Here is a 20,118-nt window from a genome sequence, read left to right on the forward strand (position 1 = left end):
AATGTAGCTATCTATCAGAGAAAGAATTTCCAGAATCGTATCATAGTCTAACAATTTGTATACCTACTTACAAAACATAAAAACCTATAACAATATCAATAAATCAAAATAAATACAATACAAGATATTAAAGAAAACAATTTAGGTAATTGAATTATGTATTTACTAACACACCTTCTTAATTACCTTCTATAAATAATACCCTACTGGGCTTTCAGCAAGTCAAACTGGAGTTATATTGTAAAGGTTGAGAAATTGCCCCAATCGTGTTGCACACAGAACCTTGTGGCAGGGCGGCAGAGACGATCTAGGGAGCTAGGAAGGTCTTGCGTTCCTGCCACCCTGCAGCACTGACAATCTAGGAATTTGTCCCTGCTTATACACCCTACTATAGGAAGCAATTTAGGCTCAAAATCCTAGATTGCCCCTGTGGCAGTTGTGTGAGTAGCCTGCTTAACAGTAAATTGTCCATTCGGCAGGTGGCGGTTGAGGATGGAGCCGCCGGCAAGTCGCCATTAGTTTCCCGGCACACTGGGGCGTGGGCGTCGGGGGCGTGGCGCGGGGCGTGGGCGTCCCCGTGCCGCCCCCCGGCGACCTACTCGCCACTATATCCATGTTCGAGCAGCAGATCAAAGCAGAGCCCATGAAGTGAGTCAGGATTGCCTGACCTCTGAAGCGAGTCAGAGATGTGTTTAGCAAACCAATCATTACCAAAAGTGTGAAAGTACACATACCAATTTTCAAGGATATATCTTGAAAAATTACAGACTTTCTTACAAAGTTTGATCCCCTGTTTAACCATCTAGGGGTGGAATTTCTAAAAATCCTCTAGTACACCTTTATAAAATAATGTATTGTCAAAATTTCAATATGTTCAATGTCTCTCACACTAGCTGTAAAGTATTTTTTCACATCATCTTTTAAACTGATTTGTCAACAAGTCTGTCAACTGTTTTAAACAAACAACAAGCATCTCTGCTTAGTTGACAGGAACTCTAATGGGGCAATATGCAAGTCCCATTTCAATGTGAAAGGGGACTTGCATATTGCTTTACAAGACCACTTTCAGTACAAGTTTTAGGTCTATGTATTTATTTTCACTAGATACTGATATAGTGTGCAATAAGATTAAGGATGTTTGGTTCTGTATTTGCGTGTGTGTGTATGTTTTTGTATGTAGTGTGTATGTAATCCTAGGACACAACACAGTTTTTCTTTGCAGCTTTTACACACACCCTCATGTTAACACCGGGGCCCCCGACTATAGTCCGCTCGGACTCCGCTGCACGGCATCATTATGAACCAGCACACCAGGAGGACTCGAAGGAAAGCCTGTCGGTGCAGCCAGCAGGTGCAGCACCAGCAGGATCTGATGGCGCAGCACCAGCAGCAGGAACTGCAGCATGACGATGAAGTAGACAATGTTAGTCCAACTAAAGTTACAAACTAAATTAAAATAAACTTTAGTTAAATTTAAAACTATACAATTTGAGAGAATCACTAACAAATTCATACACTACATTGTTGAAATACTCGAAAGTTTTGCTTAAAGAGTAATATGTTACTTAAATAGTTTGTCGGGGGCATCTTCTCATACCAGGGGCGCGTTTTGGAACCCTTAGTTTTAGTTTTACGTAATTAATCGTCACCAATTACATCATTATCTTCTGATGCCTGCGACTTCGTCCGTGTGGATTTAGGTTTTTAAAAAAGCCCGTGGGAACTTCAGGTGTAACTATACCCATGCAAAAATCACGTCAATCCGTTGCTCCGTTGCGACGTGATTGAAGGACAAACCAGAAAACACACTTTCGCATTTATAATATGGGTAGTGATTCAACAACTGACAATCAAGAAGTTGTACACAGTATAATGATACTGATTTTGAATAAAATGTAAACATTTGCGATGTAACTAAAACACGGTGTTTTAAATTAGTCTATGTTTAAATCTGTTGCTGTCCACTCTTTTACACTATGGAAGAAAAGGTGTCAACAACAGATTTAAATACTCATCATCATCACCAAACGATAGACGTCCATGCTGTCTCTAAGGTGAGATCTATAGAGCACAATCTGACTTTGCTTAGACTTAAGTCAGAGTTAAAACGAGACAGAGCTATATCCCTCACATAAATCTGTCTCGTTTTTACTCAATAATAAGTCTGAGTAAAGTCAAAGTGCGCTCTATAGATTTCAGTCTTAGTCTCTTGTTCCTACTAGATACTTATATCTGACAAACTTCCACACACCACGACCTTTCGCCCCCTGAATCCAGCGTTCCTGTTGTGCTAATCTAGTATTCCTTTATATTACAGTTGAGCTTCAAAGGCATGGAAGATGAAGGAGTCGAAATGGATATGGACGGCCGGCAATGTTCTCAGGTATCTTTAATTACTGGTTTGTTTAAAATAAATATATATTAATGTAATATTATATAAAATAATAATATTATGGTAATATTTTGATAAAATAATCAACCCAATAGACCATTTTTATATTTTTGTATGACTGGATGATGCCCGTGACTTCGTCCGCATGGATAATAGGTTTTTAATAAATCCTGTGGGAACTCTAATTTTCTGGGATAAAAATCCTATATTGGATCCTATATATACTCTAGGATGCAAACTGCCTCTATACCAGATGGATGATGTCTGCAACATTGTTCGCTTAGATTTAAGTTTTAAAAAAGTCCCGTGGGAACTGATTTTCTGGTACTGAATCCGTTCCAAGGATGTAAGCTAACTGGCACAAAATTTTGTCAAAAACTGTTAGTAGACCAACAGATTTGCTTTGGCAGTTTCACATGTTAATATGGATTGTTTACCATCCGACTCGAAGGACCAAAATAATGTGGTATTTTTTTTTTTAAAGAATATTAGCCATGTTAAATAATGTTTATAGTGAGGTTTACTGTTAAATACATAAATTCGATTATCTTGCATATGAGCATAAACTAAACTCATACAATAATTTTTCGAGATGATAATAATGTACTATTAGGATGATTTATGCCAACACGTGACGGGCACGAGCCGTGCCTCGTACGTGTCACCTGCCATATGTGGCTTAAATGATCCCTTACAAGTACTAAATAAAAACCTCTTCTTACATTGTTCATAGCAAATATTTTACTAATTCGTTGCAGGGCATGGGGGTGGACATGGGGTCAGTTCAAACAAAGATGGAAGTCTCCAAACGGACAAGGATATACCACGGTCTAAGCCACAAGCTGTAAGGTATGTATAATATTTTAAACACCTTCAAATCTGTTAGGTGGAAAGTGGGAAATTAAAGTCCACACTTCAGTTCAAATGTAGACTTCGATTAAAATATGACTGCCTCATTTTTATGCAATTTGACAAAAGTTTTCTTTTTAATAATTATATACGCTGATGCGTAAAAATAATAGCAAAATCAAACACAGAACCTATTATAGTTTTCGCCAAAACTGCTTATGAAGTTGGGAAGGGTGACAGTTGACGTGAAAACCAAGAAATTCAATGTCACCCTCCCGCAACCCGCACCTCCCCAATGAGCGCTCAAATGGTAGGTATCATCTGAGATAGCTCCTGTGACTCATTTGATGTCATCTGTCCACCTAGTGGGAGTCCTCTAACGAGACAGGCTCATAGTTAGTAACTATGGTAAGTATACCTATAAACATGTTTTTTTTTTTTTTTAGGTTGTGGCAAAGTCTTGGTCATCTGCTTCATCATATTATGTCCACATGAAGCTTCATTCAGGAAATAAACCCTTCCAGTGCACGGTAAGGGTTAAAAGAATTTTTATTAATCTGTTTCAGTGAACATCAAAGCATAGAAATATTCGGTCTGCTCCATTTTAGTGTAACAAAATCTTTACCATGGTGGGCGGTGCATATAATATATACTCTACCGCAGGCGTCTTCAATTTAATTGTAGATTGACCGTGTCATTTTCAGTCGGCCAAAACACGGCAGCAACCAGTGTACACATAACACATGTGTTACTAATCAGTACATCATGAGCCTGTTTAAAGAACAAACCTGAGTTCGTTATAACAATGATAGAAACGCGCCTTCTATGCTTTGTCGTTCACTGTTTTTGTTAATGTAAGGGTTTATCGCCAACGGGTGTGTGATATACGATCCCTGCTGTTTACGTTTTCAGAATTCTTGCTAACATGTCATAACGTCATGAGTCAATGCCGTTTTCCTGTGCCCGTTTTTTCTCACTTCTAGCTGCCCCAATAGTAAAAGATTAAAACGAGCTGACGTGCTCTATATATTATGATGGACGATGGAGCAATGACTCCCTCGTTTTTCAATAACAAATTTAGCACAAATAATCTGCTTATAGTCCCCCCGTCTCATTGCAGATAAATGACGTGAAAAAAGTTTTTTTTTTCAAATCTCAAATCTTAAAACCGTATCTATAATATAAACATTATCTGTCGGATAAAAATCTATGTCAGCATACACTAGATTATTTAGTATTGACAAAATTTTTACTTAATGTATCTTCTGTTCTGGGATATGGGATCTGAAGTAATAACATCACTGCTTGTCAAGTTAGGTTAGCAATGAGGGGTTGGCGAACAAAACGGTAAATACGCTTCTGGACCAAAAGCCAGAATGTAAATCTGAACTTATTTCATACTGAATTCATTTTGAACCAAAACTGCGTAAGACTCCAAAGTTCATGATTTCGATTAAAACTGAACAAAGCTTTCATTCAGTTTTTTGCTTCTACAGTAAAATTTAATTATGTGCAATGACACCATTTTGTTCGCCAACTCTTCAAATATATGCGCATGTCTAGGTTTGCGACGCAGCGTTCTGCCGCAAGCCGTACCTAGAGGTGCACATGCGCACGCACACCGGCGAGCGGCCGTTCCAGTGCGACCTGTGCCTCAAACGCTTCACGCAGAAATCCAGCCTCAATACGCACAAACGCGTCCACACCGGTGAGTGGCCAGCTTTATTCTTTCCAACCATCTGTACATATATTTTTGGTGTAGGCTGATTCTTTTAACACCTTGTTGGTCGCCTGATATCAGTATTTGATGTTTTTAATATAACCTGCTAAGCTGCTGAGTTTGTTTGGCTTCTTCTCAGATCCTCGAGACACGTTTGCACGTAAATGATTAGGTGTCTATTACATCACTTTGTTAAATACTCCTATTCTCCAATTCAAAAAGTGCACCATGTTTTAGGTATCCGTAAGAAAAATCATGTACCTACCTACCTACCTACCATGTACATATTTAGGTCTTATAAATTAGAAGAGCGCAACTCGCGCGGTGTAAGGACACTGCGCGAGTTGCGCTCTTCTAATTGATCTAAGATTGGTTGGCTGTCATGTCATATGACATCATACTCTTGCAGCTCGCAATTGGTTACCGAGCGTCTTCGTACAGTCTGCTACGCACACACCAATACCAATATCATTCATTATGCCAATTTTATAGAGCGAGTGGGGCGGTACACGCGTGCTAATATATCCAAGCTGCCACTGCCAATCCAATGCCGTTTACTATATCTAATTTGAATAATTGATTTTGAAACGGAATCTGATAACTATCCGGTATCCAATCATATACCCTGCTGAAACTGAAATTCCGGTAATATCAAATTCGGGTACTGCATCGCCTAAGCCAGCCGCATATCCGTGTTATCTGGCTTATAATATGAATATTATCCAGTATCCAGCGAAACATCTATATATTTTATAAACAGATAAATGCATGTGTGTAATTTAAATTCCTACATTACCTAAAGTGATGCAACTCTTGCAAAATGCATGCAAATGCATATAAAACTAAACTAGTTTTTGGAAAAAATATCATCTTATTTTTGAAAAAGTGGGCGACCAACAATGTATGATGACGCCTTTTGTGTGCTTAGAGAACAGATTTATATTGTTCAAAGACATTAGATGTTTTCCTTGTGTATTTGTCTTGTACTGGAGTATTTTTCAAACTGCTATATAAATCTGATCTGTAAATGAAGAACCTGTTGTTTGATGTCCTCGACCTTTTAAAGTAAGTGTCACATAAGATCAAAATATGCTATGTAAGCTAAATAAATAACAGCTATTATAAATATTGTATGCATCGTCATGATCTGATGTGACTATTAATGTAATTTCCATATGGTTACTTTTATTACACCTTTTGGTTCTTTTCCTTTAAATGGCATCCTGCCTTTTCAAAGATTGATGTGACAACATTATTATTACTAATTGTCAGATGGTATATTCTAGTCATATGACTTAGCAGGAGGTTCTGTGGAAGTTACATCACTTGTCTACTAATACATAGAAAACTGCACATAAATTCATTTAATACTTTTAAAACAACGTTCCCATGTAAATTTTTACCATGAGGGGATTGTTATTTTAGCCATTGAAATACTAATTAGCAAATATAAATAAATAATTACATTTTTTTATATTTCGATCAAGTCAACCTCCTCCTGTTTCCGCATCTGGTACCGATGTGTTTTAAATTGTTTTTTATAAACTATGTTGATATATATTTTTTTTGGGTTTATTTGATTATTTTCACTTCTTTTTGTCGCCCTGATTTCTCACTTTTTTTAAATTTATTTTCTAATATTTATTGCAACAGTTTTTATAAAAAAATATACTTGACTGAATTTATGATGATAGTAGTGTTACAAAACAAAATTAATGAAATCATGTTCCCGCTGAGTGCAAGTCTATCGAGCATACCTATTAACTACCAAAAGGCAGACATTACGTATAAACTACAGTACTAACATTTATAGAGGACTAATTAAACTTAAAGGGGAATTGTGCATCATCAGTTAATGTCGTTTGTATATTATACGCAATGTCTGCAAAACAATAAGTGTTTGCTCAATAAATGTTTACGCTCAGCATTGGAAGATCAATAATATTATAAAATTTTAAATATCCTGTATGTACACGTTCTTATTTTATATTATAGTCAGTCGATATTAATATTATACTTATTAAGTATAAAAAAACGTAGATGTTTTATTAATATATTTCCAATACAAGTCTTAGTAGTGGCCCTCTGGAAGAAACGTTCTTAGTAAAGTTGAATATGCACTGGCCCACATATTATTGTTGCACTATGAATCAAATTATACAAATTATCATAACGAAGTTACGACACTGGTGCGACTCACAGTTTCGCTCGCGGCAAACCGACAACACATATGCTTAACATTAAGATGTGAATAGTTTTGAGTGTGTCTCGTAGTAATAATGTCTCATACAAGATCAGGGCGCGAGGAAGACTTCGTCGATGAGAGGTAAAAAGGGGGAGGTATGGAACACACTTTGGGCTCCTGCTTTGCAGCTGAGAGTCCTTAGTGCGTTCGCGAAGGGCTGGATCAAAAGACGGCTCGCTTTTAGATGAGCACATGCGCGCTTTGATGGTGAAGGAGCCGGCCCTACAAGTGCGAGCTCTGTCAGATGCGCTTCACGCAGAGCTCCAGCCTCAACCGACACAAGAAAATACATACGGGTGGCGTCTCTGCCCTTCCTCTAATCTCTTTTACGGACTTAACTAAACGCTGTACGTCTTGATCCTTTCATATAACTTATTTTGCTGAACTATGACTAAATTGTAAGAAACAAACGCTCTGTTTGAAGCCACTTTTTAAGGCCAATATTCATTTGAGATATCTGAATCTTTAGTACACACAATGGCGATGCATCCTTATATGCCATTTCCTCTTGTATTTGTTAATCGCGACTCTCCCTACTTGAGGCAGAAGGCACTGTATACCGCGGAGCCAACCTCCCCCTGCGCGTGTGTGTGCAGTTAGACTCCTTAGGTGTAATGCTATATATTTGTTTGAGTGGGTGAAGTGACGCTATATCGAAACTCGTATAACTTATAGAGGAGCACAGACGAGCCCTGTTAGAGAAAGTGCGGCCGTACCAGTGCCACATCTGTTTTATGCGCTTCACTCAGAAGTCCAGCCTGGGCCGACACGGAAAGATACACACCGGTAGGCATTTGCCCTAAAATCCTTAAGTAGACAATCAATTAAGTAACTTTATAGCTGACGTACTTAGGTTATATCGTCGGAGGAATCAGCGGAACCGTTTTGTAGCTGAATTTTGTTGCTATTTCTAGAGGAGCACATCCAATCGCTGATCAACAAAGTGCGCCCCTATCAATGTGACATCTGTGACAAGCGGTTCACGCAGAAGTCCAGCCTTGGCACTCATAAACGTATACACACCGGTGGGTCCCTTGATATTTCATTACTTCCCTACGGTCTCCGAGTCACAACCGAAACGTTGAGTTCACCCCTGAAAGACTGTTGTGACTTTGACACCTCATTTGTGAATAGTTTAAGGGCTCCCGAGTTACCGATTCTTTTATAGATTGAGATTAGCGATTTGGAAGTGTTTTAGCAAAATTATAGTAAAGCATTAATCTTACGTCCGAAAGCATCACGGATCGTTGCCGCAGGTCGAACGCGCTCAAAAACTATTCACAAACACTTAACAGTAAAGCATGTGTACGTTGTGAACTTTTGTTATGTATGTAGGCGACAGAATGTCTGATGGACAAATAACGAGGTAATTCCCTCATGGCAGCGGCTCTCGGCGCGCAGAGTGGAATTATTTGTCCATCGTGGTTTTGTTTTGTTTCTCTGTCCCCCCGCGGCGGCGCAGGCGAGCGGCCCTTCCAGTGCACCGTCTGCCTCAAGTCCTTCACGCAGAAGTGCGCGCTCAATTTGCACGAAAAGATACATACGGGTTAGTAGCCCACATATACACTTTAAAGCAGTTTCCTTTCGATACGATTAGCGACTCTAGACTCGTCACATGCTCACACATCTCATTTAGCGTCATGCTTCTTTCCCACTTTTCCGTTGCCCGCCTGACCCGTTGAGTTACGCTCCCGAAAGCTTCCATCTCGTTGCTTCCAACTAACATCTCGCCCTCTTAACTCATTACGTGCGCGCTTTTGTACTTCTGCACTCGCCGACGATCCTTCCGCCTGTATCCGATCGGCCGGTCGCTCCCTCATCCCATTTTAGTCACTTCAGATTAGTAATTTCATTATTGTTATCATCATTTCTTCATGATTATTAATTCTTTCACAAAAGCGGTAATGCAATCGCCGCAATGACGCAATATTGGCGCCTCGGTGTCGTAATTCGACACAGCGTATCAAAATTGGGTAGCCATCGATGAGCGATAAAGTCGCACGCGTGATGGGGGGGTTCGCGAACGCCGTAGCGGGGGGATTGGCGGGGCGGGCGGGGGCCAAGCTTGACTTGCGTCGGCGACGTGCGTTACTCGCTTTTGTGTGTGCACTGGGCGCAGTGCAAGGGCGCCCTTACACGTGCGGGCAATGCCCCGCGGCGTTCGCCCGCCGCCCCTACCTGGACATTCACATGCGCACGCATACAGGCGAGCGGCCCTATCAGTGCGACGCGTGTCTCAAGCGCTTCACGCAGAAGTCCAGCCTCAATATCCATAAACGGACGCACACAGGTGGGTGAAGCGACGCGGCCGGACGGCCCCCGCCCGCCCTCACACTCCGCCCCGGTCTCTCTCCTCTGAATCTCGCCGGTCGGCTTGTACTCCGGGTTTATTGCTCGATATCGTATCCTTGTCACATCGACTATAAATGGAAAGATTTGGAGCGGAGTTAGCGGCGAGCGGCGACCAGTCGGCGCTGCGACCTCCGTAGTGCGAGGGCGGCTAGCGCTCTTGCGGGCTCGCTGCTGCTATAATATGTATGTTGGGCACCAGTCCAGGGCAGACCGTTCCAGTGCCTGTCGTGCCCCGCCGCCTTCACCTGCAAGCAATACCTGGAGATACACACCCGCACGCACACCGGCGAGCGGCCCTATCAGTGCGACATCTGCCTCAAGCGCTTCACGCAGAAGTCGAGTCTCAACATCCACAAGCGGACGCACTCAGGTATGTGAGGCGGGGCGCGCGGCGCGCGTTGTGCTCGCTCGCCGCAACTCATGCGTGTGCTTACAGTGCAGGGCCGGCCCTTCCAGTGCCTGCAGTGCCCAGCCGCCTTCACGTGCAAGCAGTACCTGGAGATCCACAACCGCACACACACGGGCGAGCGGCCCTACCAGTGCGACGTCTGCCTCAAGAGATTCGCGCAAAAGTCCACTCTCAATATACACAAACGAACGCACACAGGTCAGTCCTTTTTGCTTTCGCGCCTATGAGTCATAATGCGATTCCCCGTTTATTCGATATCGAAGTTGTCGGTGCCACATATCACTTATCGGTAACGGGCAGTAACTAATGTGTGGTTGATGCCAGTGCAAGGGCGGCCGTATCAGTGCATGGAGTGCCCGGCGGCCTTCACTTGCAAGCCGTACCTGGAAATACACATGCGCACGCACACTGGCGAGCGGCCCTTCGAGTGCGATGTCTGTTACAAACGCTTCACGCAGAAGTCTACACTCAACATTCACAAGCGAATTCATACCGGTATGACGCGCGTCACTGCGATACATCTATCGTGGACTTTTATAAACATGTGCAATTTGGTAACTGGAAAAAAACTAGCGCTTTTTCTTTTAATTCTAACATCGAATGAGCACTAATTTTCTTTTCCGGTGCCTTTTGCAACATGTAGCTTAGACAAAATGACGATCGGCATTACATACGCGAGCAATCTTTTTAATAAATTAGATTATTCACTCTGTTATTTTATGCCTTGTTTACTTAATTTGTGACCAAGATTCAATTCAAACTAATGCTATTCGTCATTTTGCTTTTAAATTATGGGTAATTATTCACACTGGGTGGATTGTTAGTGTTTGATTTTATTTGTATTTATTTTGTGTGAATATAATTATCCACTGCGTTTTTGGAAGATGCATTGAAGACGGCAAATTGCGATAACAGGTATACTACTGATTCTGGACTTAATGATGTGGCACCGACGACTTATATCTATTTCATTTTATCATTCGCTGCATCATCGTTTAAGTTTCAGTCTTCTATCATTTATTATAATTTATTAGCTTGAACTCATTAATTTCAGACTTCATCATACTGTCTAATTGCATATTGCCGTCTTTTTAACGATACTTGCTTTTAGTTTGCTTTTTATTTTTTCTTTGGTTATAGCTTTCTGTTTTGTTAACAATCGCTTGGCCTAATAGAATGTTCAATATTTGAAGTACAGTAATAAAACAGCGCGTACATTTCAGGGGAACGTCCATACGCATGTGATATTTGCCAAAAGCGGTTCGCGGTGAAGAGCTATGTAACAGCACACAGGTATTTTCATAATTACTTACTATCTAGTATTGTACTACTTTTAATTACTAAATTTATTAGAACAGCTGCATGGCTGTTCCGAAAAATTGGATTTTTTAATTTTTTTATTTGTACCAAAAAATTGTAATAATGAGAAGAAAAAAAATAAGTAATGGATAGGGAAGAGATCTACCAGTGACCCTTGGCACCTTGCGTGTACTGTACCTGTTTACCAATCTTTGTGGTACGCAAACTGTACATATGGGAGCATAGGGGCAAGGCACTTCGCTGCGTGTGCTATCTTACACTTGCCCGCGTTCAGAGTTCAGAGTGCTCTTATATTATCTATTACGGATTCTATTAAAATAAGAATTACCTATATTTATCTCATCATCATCAAGCGATAGACGTCCACTGCTGGACATAGCCTCATAGGTCTCTTGTAGGGACTTCCACACGCTACGGTCTTGCGCCGCTGAATCCAGCGGCTCCCTGCGATTCATCCGATGTCGTCCGTCCTCCTAGTGGGGGGTCTTCCAACGCTGCGCCTTCCGGTGCGAGGTCGCCATTCCAGCACCTTGGGACCCCAGCGTCTATCGGTTTTCCGAATTATGTGCCCTTCCCATTGCCACTTTAGCTTCGCATCCCGTTGAGCTATGTCGGTTACTCTAGTTCTCCTGCGGTTCATATTTATCTATGCGATTTTTTTTTTATATTTTGCTGTTCCAGCTGTGATTTATTTAGTGTAGAGTTTTATTCTACCCCATGCTGTCATTCAACAGATGGTCGCACGTCGCCGACAAGCCGTTGAATTGCGAGCGATGCTCGATGACGTTCACGTCCAAGTCGCAATTCGCGCTACACATCCGCACGCACTCCAGCGGCCCGTGCTACGAGTGCAGCGTCTGCGGGCGGACCTTCGTGCGCGACAGCTACCTCATACGGTGAGCTTGTAGTAAAAGGGCTTACGAGACGGTAAGCGGCAAAAAATGTTGTACATCGATCTTTAGGAAGAGATAGCGGTTTCGTAGAGCGTTGTCTCTGTCGTTGAGACCGACAAAACGTCACATAGGTATTAGTGACAGAGACAACGCTCTACAAAGCCGAAATCTCATTCTAAAGGCCCATATACATTACTTTCTGCCGCGTATTGTACCACTTTTATAAGTTGCCTTACCATCTTGTTTCCTCTTCCTCCTTGAGTATTATTATAAGGAAATGTGTTTTAGCGTTTAAACTATCATGAGTGATTTCGATTATACATGTAGGGGAAACCGGCTTTCCTCACGTATTTAGTCGACGTTAGCCCGACTAGTTTCTTACCCATTTGGGGTCCTTTTACACAGGGACTCAGTGCATATCGATCGATCTATCCCGGGGCCATCTTCATGATCAGACTTGGCCAAATAACACAAAATATATGTTTGTTTGATCGCAGCCATCACAACCGCGTGCACCGCGAGAATCACAGCAACATGTCGGCGAACAGCATCGGCACCATCAGCAGCGCGGCCAACGCCAACTCTAACGGCAACTACGACTCGCCCGGCGTGTGCGACCTCAGGTATCCGACGAACCATTTTAATTTTTTCATTCCATTTAATATTCCCCCAATTTGATTTTTGACTTTTATAAGTATAGAGGACTAGCTTATACCCGCGACTTCGTCTGCGTGGACTACTCAAATTTCGAACCCCTATTTTACCCGTTTTTCAAACATTCTTTCTTAGCGGATGTCTACGCCATGATAGCTATCTGCATGCCAAATTTCAACCCGATCCGTCCAGTAGTTTGAGCTGTGCGTTGATAGATCAGTCAGTCAGTCAGTCACCCTTTCCTTTTATCATGGGTGGCTGCTTACCACACTGACGTCATATTTTTTTAGGTAATCGACATAGGTGTGTTTTATCTTTGTGACAACATAACAAATAAGCATATTTTGTTGTTGTCAGCTTCGTGCCGATGGTGAACCGCTACATGACGTCGCAGGGCACGCAGGTGTCGATGCAGGACACGCAGAGCAAGATGTCCGCCATGTCGCCACAGTCCATCGCCTCCATGTGTGAGTTTTGTACTGTCTGCTACCATTGACATAGAAATTATGAATAATTAAATATAATCAGTGATCGGATCTTGCAGCGCACAAATACCTAAAGTTGTAGCTAAGACATGACTTGGAGTTGTTAAAACAACACACACACATAAGTAGAGGATTAACCAAGGAGTAACTTAGGCTCCTTTTTAACCGACTTTCAAGAAAGGAAGAGTTGTGTTTCTGTGTACATAGGTAAAAACCTATGTACACAGAAATCTCCGAGATTTCTGAACCGATTTGAGTATTTTTTTAATCGATTGGGAAACTTTGCGACATTGTCCCATAAGAAATTTGAATTCCAACTCCTCAATTCTGATGCTGCAGGGAACCTGACCACCAAAACTGATGAGATTTAGAAACTGACGATTACAAATTACTACTTTACGCTATTGCGAATAAAGCAATAAACCAAGTTGACAGGTGAAGTGACCCGAGTTCTGTCACGTGTAACGTAAATAGCATAAGGCCTAAACAATCATGAGTCGGTGTAAACTAGTTAGCGACTTTTAGTAAATAATTATTGTCGTTGCAGCGTCCCCGCCGCCGTCGCACACGCCCACGCCGCAGCCGCCGATGTCAGCCATGCGCCACGCTGATTGATCCGCACTACGTGAGTAGAATGTTGTGTTACTTCTCTCTCCTCCTCTCTCTCTCCCCCGCCCGCCCCTCCCTCTGCGTAGTATTTGCTGAGAGTTATGACTCCTTGCCAATAATCTCATAGTAATACATGTCTATCACTTTTATAAGTCGCATCCGTAAAAATTGTTTGCGCAGAGCCTAACGCCGACTGAAACCGAATGTACACCAATGCAATAGAGACCTTATTGCAGGACGTTAAAATTTTAAACACAAAAACAACAGAGACTCATGCTATCTCGCTCATTATTCGCGCGTACAAAACATGGCGCGTAGGCCAATACTGGACGGACGTGCTCTATGATTGGCTGAGATATTTTCGCGCCATTTAAAAATAAGATTTCTGCACAGGTACATAGGTGTAACTTATAAAAGTGGTAAATTAGTTGTAGTAGTTTTCTTGGGATGATAATACAGTCTTTTAAGAAATAGATTTTGAAACTGTTTAATTTCGTTTCAGAACTTTTTATATCCGTCGATTGATCAGCGAACAGCCCGAGTGCAATATTGAGAGAAAGGCAGCCACCATGGGCAGCTAGGTTGTCCACAGAATGCGCCAAGTCGAGAGCCGGAGCTCTTTAAACGTCCAGCATGGACTTATACACAGATCAGATTTTATTTTATATTATTTATTTATCCGTTTGGTTTCGTCGGCCGTGACGCGGGCGCAGGAGCGGAGCGGAGGGGGGTGGAGCGGATGGCAGCAACCCTCGAGCAGCACACGACACCGAGTCGAGGACGCAGCCGGTAGTCACGTAGCGGTACCGCCTACGGTTGCATTGTGATGTTTTATCCACAACTGTGATTTATCTCTACCATCACACGATTATATTAATTCGTGGTGGCATATATAAATCGATACTTAACTCTCATCGTATAGATTGTAGGCCTAAATTTTTGATCTCATATTCTAATTTGCTTAGTGATAACTTTCGGTATCGTGAATGGTAAATCACCGACTTTGAAATTCTAAATTTTGAACGTTCAATCGCTTGTCGTCCCCGTCTTCATTAGTCGTAGAATGTAACGATATCTTATTGCGATGCTTTAACTTAGATCGTCTCAGAGTAGATGGAGTTCGATAATTTTATAGAACTGTTACCGATATAAACGTGAAGTATTTTGAACGGTGAGAAATTTAAGGGACTCTAGTATGATACTTCTACCGATCCGTAGGAACGCTTTAATGATGTGGTAGGTTCAGGTTTCATAATAATAAAGTACAAGTACAAAATAAAAAAAATGACGCGGAGTCCTCGGAGGCAATAAAGCTTCACAGAATAAATTTAATATGATGTTTATTGGAGTAATCCAGAGAAGTGCCTGTTGCAACATAAATTTGGCAATATTTTTTAATCGTATTTCGTTCATAATGAAATTATTACGTTCGGTGTTCTTAATGTGTGTTCGCCGGTCGCGGCCCGAGACGCGGTCGCGCGGGCGCGGCGTGACTGTTCGGGGCGGCTCGAACATGTGCGTGACGGCTCCAGCATAATTGGGTGCGTATCGACCATAATCGGGGCTGCTCGAAGATGTTCGGAGTCGCTCGAGCATAATTGGAGCTGCTTGATCATGTTCAGGGTGACTCGATTCGAGTATGTTCGAGGCGGCTCGAGCATAATCGGGGCTGCTCGAGTATGTTCGGGGCGGCTCGAGAATAACGGGCGGCTCGAGCATGTTCGGGTGCGGCTCGAGCCAGTTCGGGCGCGGCATCTCCAGCGTGCAGTTGTGAAGCTTCTGGAACTTGTGCCTTCTAGCAGATAGCGATGTTAGGCAATATCGATCATAACACCATTGATAACGCTTTTTGTTCTCGTGTCGACCTCATTTGCGTAGTTACGTTACGTTTCACATCGTTCATGTTGTTTTCGACAAATTTGTTGAACTGTACTGTATTTTTGGCTGATTAAGACTTTATTACCATTGCTGTTAATTCGAATAATAGTAATAACGTGTAGAGTATAGCGCAGTAGTCTTCCAAACCTTGAGACAACGTTGTTCTGCACGCGCAGTGCAAGTACCGTGTCAGCTGCGGGGGGTTCCTTAGGTTTGCCATTATTGATATCAAAGATAGATTGGTGCCATTTCTTTGTAAATGATGTGGTAGAGTAAGTTAAGTTAAGTTTGCAGGTCAGGGTAGATGGAAATAAAATATTGTAGAGAATTCGACTTCTCGTAGTGTTATGTACCGACTTCTGAGCCACTGTTTTTTGTTTAACTCCTGAGTATATTGTATTGTTTTCTGTTCACATTGTTTTGTATACATTATTTTATTTCCACGATGTGGTGTGTGTCCATTGAGCTGAGGGTCGAAATTGTAAATATTGGTAGGGTTTATTTATTCGAATGATATGGAAATAATACGATTCAAAATATAATAAGAGCGTATGATCTGTAGAACTGTTTTTCTTCTACGATCATAGAGTATATCGAACTGATGAAATAAAAATGGAATTAATCATAGAGTATTTAGCACAGAAGTATACTTTTGGGTATTAAAATCAAAATTTCCTTGTAGATATACCTAATGATAATAATAAATATACATATGGATGTTGTTTGATAGTCCTCAATATTTTTTTATATTTTGATAGTTCTGTATTTGAAACACGAGAAAATAGGCCGATATCTCATTTATCATTTACATATGAAACTAAATATGTATGTACACGATACTTTAAGATGAATTAACATGATGCATTTAGTTCCCCAGAAAATGAAAGTATAAAATTAGTGGTAGCGTCAAAATATATTTTTCATGTTTATAAAAACTTTCTTTATTAAGTTTCTTACCAAGCCATTGAAAACAGTATTATTTAGAGAAACTAGAACTTTGGTTTAAAAAGTAGTATAAATCTTCAATTACCAGAAAGAACAGCCACTGAGAAAACGTTATTTACCAATAGTTAGTAGCAACATTGTCAAGTACCATACGATCGGTGTCTATCAGTGTTGGTACCGTTGTATTATCATAGATATTATGATGGGAATAGAAACACCAACATAGTAAACTAGGTACATTATAATAAAAGTATATAAATGTTTATCGCGTCTCTCGGACTCGGCGAGAGTGGGAAACTCTTTGAGGAATTATAGAATTAGTAATATATTTTTGTTGTTATCTGTTCTGTCTTTATCGATTGTTTTCTTTATCATATTATTATATTATTGCATCTATCTCTGTCTCGTTCTCACCGAGTCGAGAGACCAAACAAAGAAGTAGTGGCCCTGGTATGTTACGAAAAGTACTCCCCGTTTACAACCCATATTTACGCATCGAGTAGGGAAAGGGGTACCGTTCGTAATGGATCATGGTCACAATAAAACAGTTAAGACGCATAAGTTAGTGCAGGAACCATATTTAATAGTTTTTAAGGCGAGACCTTAGTGGTTCATGAATTTGTGTGTCTTCTCTGCCCCAACTATTTTACATACCGATGTTAGTTACTGTATGTTTAGAGGGTAATAATATTAAACTATGTATTTGATTACGTAACCGTCGGAGCGTTATGTTCTATTCTCTTTTCTCTAGTTTTGTTTTGACCGTAGAAAAGACTGAACCAATGAAAATGATTCACAACTTGTAAGTATACTCACGAAAATTGGCAAACGTGAGGTCGTGTTTATTTATGTTAAAATGTTCAGAGCGGTTGTGGTGTCGGACCAACCAGTTCACATAACTCATAACTTCGGTTAGAGAAATCGTACATATCCTTATCCTGAGTGTTGTATATTGCGTCGTGAAGCGGGGCTACCTAGTCCGGGCCGAGGCGCGCCGGTGTCGCAGTAATCGTACGTCTAAGCTACATAAATATTTAGTTCTATCTTATCGTTAGATTTACGCATACTTCCGCTTTGCCAACATATTGCGTTGCTTACATCATAATCATACGAGAGTACAGCCTAAGGATTTTAACTTTTTTTTATATACTGAGAGCTATTTCTAAGTCGCTGATTTTTACAATTTGTAGCTATACATATTATAACGTTACTAACAAATTATGGCTCTGAGCCAGTCTCGACGTGTTTTGGAGTATTTTACATAGGTACTTTTAATTCCTATTTAATTAAAAGTCGACGAGCAAAAATCATGGCATGATTCTTTTTTTAACCGCGGTCATTTAGTTATAGCTCTACAGAGTTTTTTATTGACCAATATTTTTAAATAAAACTGTTTTTCTTTTATTGTTAAAATTTTTAGGCTAGTTTATATTTTATCGAATAAGTTAGATTTGTTAACTGTGGTGTATTACATTGCACGTGAATATATCGCCTTTACAGCCTGCTTTACGTCGGATAGTTTTGTTAGTGTGAATAGATTGTGATAAATTATTATTATTAGTTTTATATTGCGCGGCTGACAACACTTACGCACCAGCTAGTGGTAGACTAAGCGGTGATCTAATCACATAAGTGACAATGGAACAGTCCTGTATTACGTTATATTTTTATCCTAACACATGTATACGTTTATTTCGGTTAATTAAAAATGGTTATACTTATTATATAATTTCTTGAGACTGACCACAACGCTACAAGTAGGTATAAACCGCTCTAGGTGTTATCATCACCTTAAACTGAATCTTTCTATAATATTCTTCGATATTGTTTATCGGTAATTCCTACTCGAGTATGCAACTTGTAACTAGTAAAGAGGCTGTAAGGGAATTATGTAGTCAGCATTATGTATATGCTTTAATGTGATTTTTTAAATGTACTCTTTATTATAATAGTATCATCTATCAATATAATTAGCGAACTAACAAAGCGATTTTTAAATTTTTTATGTTCATAGTGATTTATATTGAGATCAAAATAAATACAGAGTTTATTTAATTTTATGGAAAATATACATTGTAAAATTATTAGTGCTCTTTTTGGAAGGGCTCTATTAAAAAGAAAATTATATGAACGCAAAATAACAAGTCACGATTCTTTTAGAGGTCGCCATGTAGTGGAGAAAAATAAACGTGCCATGATATTTGTGGCTTAACTTCTTGTTTGATTTTTATACCTACCTGCCATTTTTTCTTAGATAAGCGATATAACACGATATAAAGATGTTTCGAGTCGAGCGTCTTGTATCATGCATCTGTGACACAACAGTTTAATAGCTTTGTTTGTTTGCTTCTCCGTGCGCGATTCGTGCATGGTGCATGTGCAGTTGCTTAATTAAACTTGTTGCAAGTGTTCCTGACAAGTGACACTTGCTTCAAGTTTAAGCACATGCACTATCAAGTGACATTTGCTTCAAGTATAAGCAACTATAAGTCCCGCAAATTGCTATTGCCCTGGAATCATGTCGCATTAACATCGAAATGACGTCAGCCGAAATAAAAATATACCATCAGCGGGGCGATTGTCTAAAACCTGCATCAATCATTATTACAACCTCAATTGTTCTGATTGGCTGAATTTGTGCAATTCTTGTTGCAACAATGCATTGTGGCCAATAGTGAGCGAGCATTAACCAATCAGAGATGATTGCGATCGTGACATTGTAGCTGTCAAACAACCGCGGTAGGGCCACAGCTCGAAACATCATTTTGTGTTGACGTCACTAAAATGGGGGCCACGCGCATTAGCAATTTGCACACAGAGAATCAAACGAACAGCTATATTAAAAACGTTATTCAAGCGCAGCGACTGTCTGCTCGAATGACGTTCCCTAGATTTTCATAGTATATTGCTCTGCCGCGGCTTCACAGACCTTTACTCTGTCTCAGACGCTCGCGTATATTCAATGTACTCTGTGGACGCTCGTTTGGCTTTGGAAAGGAACGTCGGGAGCACAGCGGGACTGACGCCGTCAGTGACGCTGCGCTCGAATGATGTCTTTTTGCATTTGCATACTAGGTACATCGACTCGAAAGTCCACCTTTATGTAATGCGTACAAAATGAGATCTCACTCGCCATTTTGACTTAATGTCAAAAGTACTATTTTAGTCCTTATTTTAAACGTGAACGTGAACCGTAATGACATGAAAGTTGACACATGGCATGGAGTAACAATGGCAAGTGAGTTCTCATTTTGTACCGAGTTTTCAGTTTTTTATTCCATTTAAAACTACTCATTAGGTTTTAAATGTAATAGAAATCCAATATGGCGGATATGATAAGCCAAAAAATAGATTTAATCCTGCAAAA

At 40.5% G+C, this 20,118-nt stretch overlaps 1 protein-coding gene across 1 annotated transcript; it reads left to right on the forward strand.

Moving 5' to 3' along the window:
- Positions 1-480: 480 nt before the first annotated feature.
- LOC117991479 (zinc finger protein 271-like) lies at positions 481-18,963 on the forward strand. Its single transcript, XM_069504810.1, is given in 24 exon segments — positions 481-648; positions 1,223-1,246; positions 1,248-1,344; positions 1,346-1,423; positions 2,318-2,383; positions 3,151-3,198; positions 3,201-3,245; positions 3,688-3,771; positions 4,805-4,949; positions 7,391-7,422; positions 7,424-7,502; positions 7,882-7,992; positions 8,121-8,231; positions 8,669-8,752; positions 9,413-9,496; positions 9,758-9,928; positions 9,995-10,165; positions 10,292-10,462; positions 11,191-11,260; positions 12,022-12,183; positions 12,678-12,803; positions 13,192-13,301; positions 13,867-13,944; positions 14,431-18,963. Coding segments are annotated over 23 exon segments (2,172 nt in total). The 5' UTR covers positions 481-613; the 3' UTR covers positions 13,935-13,944; positions 14,431-18,963.
- The last annotated feature ends 1,155 nt before the right edge of the window (positions 18,964-20,118 follow it).

Source organism: Maniola hyperantus, chromosome 19 (assembly GCF_902806685.2).
Source record: "Maniola hyperantus chromosome 19, iAphHyp1.2, whole genome shotgun sequence".
Classification (NCBI taxonomy): domain Eukaryota; kingdom Metazoa; phylum Arthropoda; class Insecta; order Lepidoptera; family Nymphalidae; genus Maniola; species Maniola hyperantus.